This window comes from Engraulis encrasicolus, chromosome 24 (assembly GCF_034702125.1).
Source record: "Engraulis encrasicolus isolate BLACKSEA-1 chromosome 24, IST_EnEncr_1.0, whole genome shotgun sequence".
NCBI lineage: Eukaryota > Metazoa > Chordata > Actinopteri > Clupeiformes > Engraulidae > Engraulis > Engraulis encrasicolus.
The window spans coordinates 2846295-2851294 of record NC_085880.1 but is presented as its reverse complement, the minus strand read 5'-3'; the positions used below and the strand labels follow the sequence as shown (position 1 = coordinate 2851294).

The 5000-nt window shown below is 46.9% G+C and overlaps 1 protein-coding gene across 1 annotated transcript in view; it reads left to right on the top strand.

Moving 5' to 3' along the window:
* ism1 (isthmin 1) overlaps positions 1-5000 on the top strand; it is a 27209-nt gene that overhangs the window by 10796 nt on the left and 11413 nt on the right. The window contains exon 2 of the mRNA XM_063190873.1: positions 2355-2603. Within this exon, the coding sequence (XP_063046943.1) occupies positions 2355-2603 (249 nt within the window). The remainder of the gene's footprint in view (positions 1-2354; positions 2604-5000) is intronic.

Below are 5000 nucleotides of genomic sequence, written 5' to 3'. Positions count from 1 at the left end.
GTCATTCAACAGAACTTGCTGTGCATGTGTGTGTGTTCGTGCGTGCGTGTGTGCGTGTGTGTGTTCGTGCGTCCGTGTGCGCACGCGTCTCTGTGTGCACGTGCACACATGTGTTAACACACTACAGTGCGATGTAATGTACAGACTCACGTGAAGCATACTGGCAGATGTGGAAATGAATTACTTAACTTTGTTACTAACTTTGTAATCCACAATATAATTTCAGCGACAAACATCACAGAGTGATCTTAAATGAATTAGGATCAAGAAAGATCCTAATTCATCTTGCTGCCATGCAACATTTGTCAGCAGGCTACGCAGGCAACCGCTTGGGGCCCCCAAGCCACTACATGGTGAAAAACAGCTCGACTTTCAACTGTAATAGTGCCGATTTGTTTCGAATGTTCATTTTTGGGGATTTTGCTTGGGGGTCCCACTTACACTAGAATCGCCTCTGGAGGGAGGGAGAGGGGGGTGGAGGGAGAGAGAGGCGGAGATGTCAGCTATCCATCATGCTGCAGGCCACATCACATCCCTCAGATGTCAGCTGTCATCATCATCTGGGAGGGCTAAAAGGGGAAGGGACAAATTGCAGCTCCTAAATCAGTGCTGTCACTTTTAGGCAACACCTGCTGGCCGTAGAGGACTGAGGCCGGAGGAGGAGGACAGACAGTGGTGGTGGTGGTGGTCACACGTCCAGCTACGAAAGGCTAGCCAGGCTGTGCCCTCCTAGTGACGCAACACTTTCAGCATTGCAACTAGTCAGGTCAAGAGCAATGGAAGAACTTTCTGAGATCCCCTCTAAATACGGGAACTCCTCCCACTTTGTCAGTAAGCAAAAAAAAACATAAGCAAACCAAGGGAGGCGGGTCAACCATGGGAAAGTTAATTGTTATGCTCTTGGTCAGACCAAGTCTCGAAGATATTTGAACGTCGATGACGGCTAACAAAAGGCTGCAAATATACTAACTTATAAAGGGAATATGTCTGGGTCATGCTAATGCCACGTATAGAACACCATGGATCGATTTCATTCCGAATTAATACTTCAGAATTAAATAGTTCCGTCGAGTTTACTTTGATCTTTCATTTAATTCCGAAATTATGAAGTGTTTACATGACGTTTTCAAAGCGGAATTAACCTTTATTCAGAATTAAAGTGAGTTGATTCTGAATGAAATGTCTCATGTAAACGTAGCCAATGCCACTCTACACTGCCGTGCAAAACAAGAACGCAGTAACTCAAAATGGTCGATTTTTTTTTATATCGGAAATGGGTTTTAAACTACCTCATTTGTCTTGTGTCAAAAAATGGTGGTCCAACACCGTCCCGTTTTGGAGAAAACTCATTTTGAAAGTGCAAAAATGACCAAAAAAAAGTTACTGCTTGTTGTATTTAAAGGTTATGTCGTACAAAACAATAACGCAGTAAGTCAGCGAGTTACTGCTGCACGTTCCAATGGGACTGGTTTGGGAGTGGACAGTAATACAAGCTAAGAACGCAGTAACTCCTGCAGTAACTCCATTTTGTGGCAGTAATACCAGCCAAGAACGCAGTAACTCTGTTTTTTTGTGGCAAAAAGACACATAAATGTTTTTTTTTGTGTGCATTAAATTTCTATCCTAAACAAGCATTACCAGGAAGTGTCACCACCAATTTACCGACAACACAGTTGTCGCGCCATATGGGAAACTTTGAAGCCTTTTTTCTCAGTTTGCCGTTTTCAGAGTTACTGCGTTCTTAGATTGTAGGGCAGTACAGTATATAGAACATAGACGGTTTCATCCGTATAGACAGCTATTTATTTTCCTTCTTAACTACTTCAATAATGGCTGTTACTTTAGCCACACAGCAGAGCGTACAAGAAACAGAAGAGAAAGGTGGTCGAGTAATATTGTATGTGAGGTCTAACACCAATGTCTGTGCAATGACAATGATCAATTCCATCTCTTGCTTTGTAGACCTGGGTGTACTACATAGCCTAGTTAACCCCTTTGCACAGAGCCTTTGTTATAAACTCACTGTCACCAAAATTGTAATGACCAAGTCTTAATCTGTTACTTAAGGTTCTCAGCAATGTCAGAGCAATGTTGTTATGATACAGTTGAGTCTTTTCAGCAATGAGCGAAGGCCCATCTGCACTAAGAGGCTACGCTACCAGTATCAATGCACAACTTTTTAGCGAACATGTAATGATTGACTGCACATAAAATAGCTCCTTTTTGAACATGACAGGCAACCAGAGTGTAATAGCTGAATTATACACACAGAGTTTATTATGTAATGTATATCTGATCGTCATTGATTTATCTATTATCTGACGGAGGGCGTATATTGTTCATTTTGGGGACAGAATGATGTCAGCATGGAGAGCAGTTCGACATCCCAGCGTGGCCCTGGGGACTGGAAGAAGACGGAGCCGGAGCAGCGTGTGGGCCAGGGCCAGGGCCAGCCGGCAGCAGCAGCCTCCCAGCCCTGGGTGCAGGGACAGGGGGCCGGCAGCAGCCTGCAGAGGGACGGGCCTGGAGCCTTCCTCCTGGACCTCCAGCACCTGCCAGACCTCTCCAAGGCCGACATAAACGGACAGAACCCCAACATACAGGTACTGACGCGTGGCAATGCCCATGGGCTGGGTGGGCTAGCTGTTTTCACCTAAGCTTTGAAGAGGGAGATAACTAAATAAGAGGGACGAGAGAGAGAGAGAGAGAGAGAGAGAGAGAGAGAGAGAGAGAGAGAGAGAGAGAGAGAGAAAGAGAGAGTGTGGAAAATGATCGAAGGAAAAAAAAGTCAAAAGGGAGAGAGCACACAACAAATGAGAGTAATGGAGAGAGAGAGAGCGGTAGAGAGGGAGAGAGAGAAAGAGAGAGTGAGAGAGAGAAAGATTGGGATATGAATGAAGAAAAATAGGCAGATGGGAGCAACAAGAATATAAAGTATTGGGATGGAGAGATTGTAAGGGGAGATGAGTGAGAAACAAACTGAGAAGTGGAGGGAGAGAGAGAGAGAGAGAGAGAGAGAGAGAGAGAGAGAGAGAGAGAGAGAGAGAGAGACATGGCTGCCCAAGCACATAGGGCAGATGCTTGGCAAACAGGAAGAGACACAGAGAAATAAAGACAGGAACAGAAAGAGAGAGAGAGAGAGAGAGAGAGAGAGAGAGAGAGAGAGAGAGAGAGACTTGGCTGCCCAAGCACATAGGGCAGATGCTTGGCAAACAGGAAGAGTCCGAATGAGCTTGAGAATGGCCTGTTGCACATCACCACTCCTTTTCACCAGCCAGCCTTTGGGAGCCCACCAGGGCTTGACATTAACTTTTCCACCCATCGGCCACTGTGGCTAGTGGCTTTCCTGAGTCACTAGCCATTCAGGTATTCCACTAGCCACAGATTTGATAGTGTTTTTTCTTTATCATGATAGTGTGTATCTAACCTCAGAAGATGAGGTGCTAATGCAAGATGAGTGTACAGCTTTCTACATGGAAATACGTCAAGCAAATACAAAACTGAGTAACCGAGCTTTTTCTTGAACTTAAATACAAACAATTGATACACAAGGGGCAAGCAACAGAATGTAGGCTACGATGATACATATATAAGGAATAAGCTGCCAGCCAATCTGGCTATGTGAAATTGAAGGTATTACTAGCCACAGCCAAGTTTTACCAGCATTTGGCCGGTTGGCAGGTGCCAGTGTCAAGCCCTGGAGCCCACCATGCTCCAAAAGAGCCACTCTGTCGCCCTCTTTCTTCCTTTCTCCCTTCCTTTCTTTCTTTCTCCCTCCCTCCCTCCCTCCCTCCCTCCCTTCCTTCTTTCCTCCCTTCCTTCCTTCCTTCCTCTCTGTCCTTCATCTCGCTGTACTTCAGCCTCTTGTCTCTCTGTCTTTTCCTGGCCTACACACAAATTAATCATACAATTGCGTACCATACAAAACCATACAAGAGCTCTCTGCAAAAGGCCTTGCTCGTTTTTTTCTTCTTAGCCAAGCCCTTTACAGTAATACCTCGAAGACAGGCAATCAAGCAGACAAGCTGAAGGCCATGTAGTGGCACTAGCCTTGTCTTTTGTGCAGTGTAGCAGCCAGATCCAGAGCTGGTTACAAAAAAACATCATCCCTTAGCTGGAGACTAATCCTGGCAGGAGGACTCTCTCTCTCTCTCTCTCTCTCTCTCTCTCTCTCTCTCTCTCTCTCTCTCTCTCTCTCTCTCAGACTCTCTCCCCCTCTCTCTCTCTCTCTCTCTCTCTCTCTCTCTCTCTCTCTCTCTCTCTCTCTCTCTCTCTCTCTCTCTCTCTCAGACTCTTCTCGGAGAGAGAAGGGATAAAGATGGGGATCTGAACAGTAGAATCAGAGGGACAGACAAAGTGCATTAGGCTCTCAAGATGTGAGGAGCCTGTTGGGAGAGAGAGAGAGAGAGAGAGAGAGAGAGAGAGAGAGAGAGAGAGAGAGAGAGAGAGAGAGAGAGAGAGAGAGAGAGAGAGAGAGAGAGAGAGAGAGAGAGTTGGTGTGTGGGTGAGGGTGGGTTTTTTGAGGGGTGGGGAGTGGGAGCTTCTTTGATCCCTGGATTCATCTGGCTTTCATGGTCTGGAGGAGGCAGAGGAGCCCTTTGAACTTGGCGTTTAGGTGGAGAGAGAGAGGGAGGGAGGGATAAAGAGAGGGAGGGAGGGAGGGAGGGAGGGAGGGAGAGAAAGAGAGAGAGAGAGAGGGGGACCATAGAAGGGTGGTAACCAAGGCAGAGGTGGAAGGTCCCCCCCACCCCCCTCCTCCACCTCTCCACAACCCCCTCATATGGGAGGCATATGTGTGAGGAGGACAGGAGGGAGGGTGGAGGGTAGAGGGTAGAGGTGCTGGGGGTGAGGGGGTTGTTTGGGAAGGGCGGGTGGTTGTCGGTGGTGTTGGAAGCAAGGGGTATCACTTGGGTAACCACACCCTTCTCTCAGAATGACCCATGAGGCATGACTCTGACCCTGGAGGTCTGGAGACAATCAAACAAGCTTGAAGATTACAT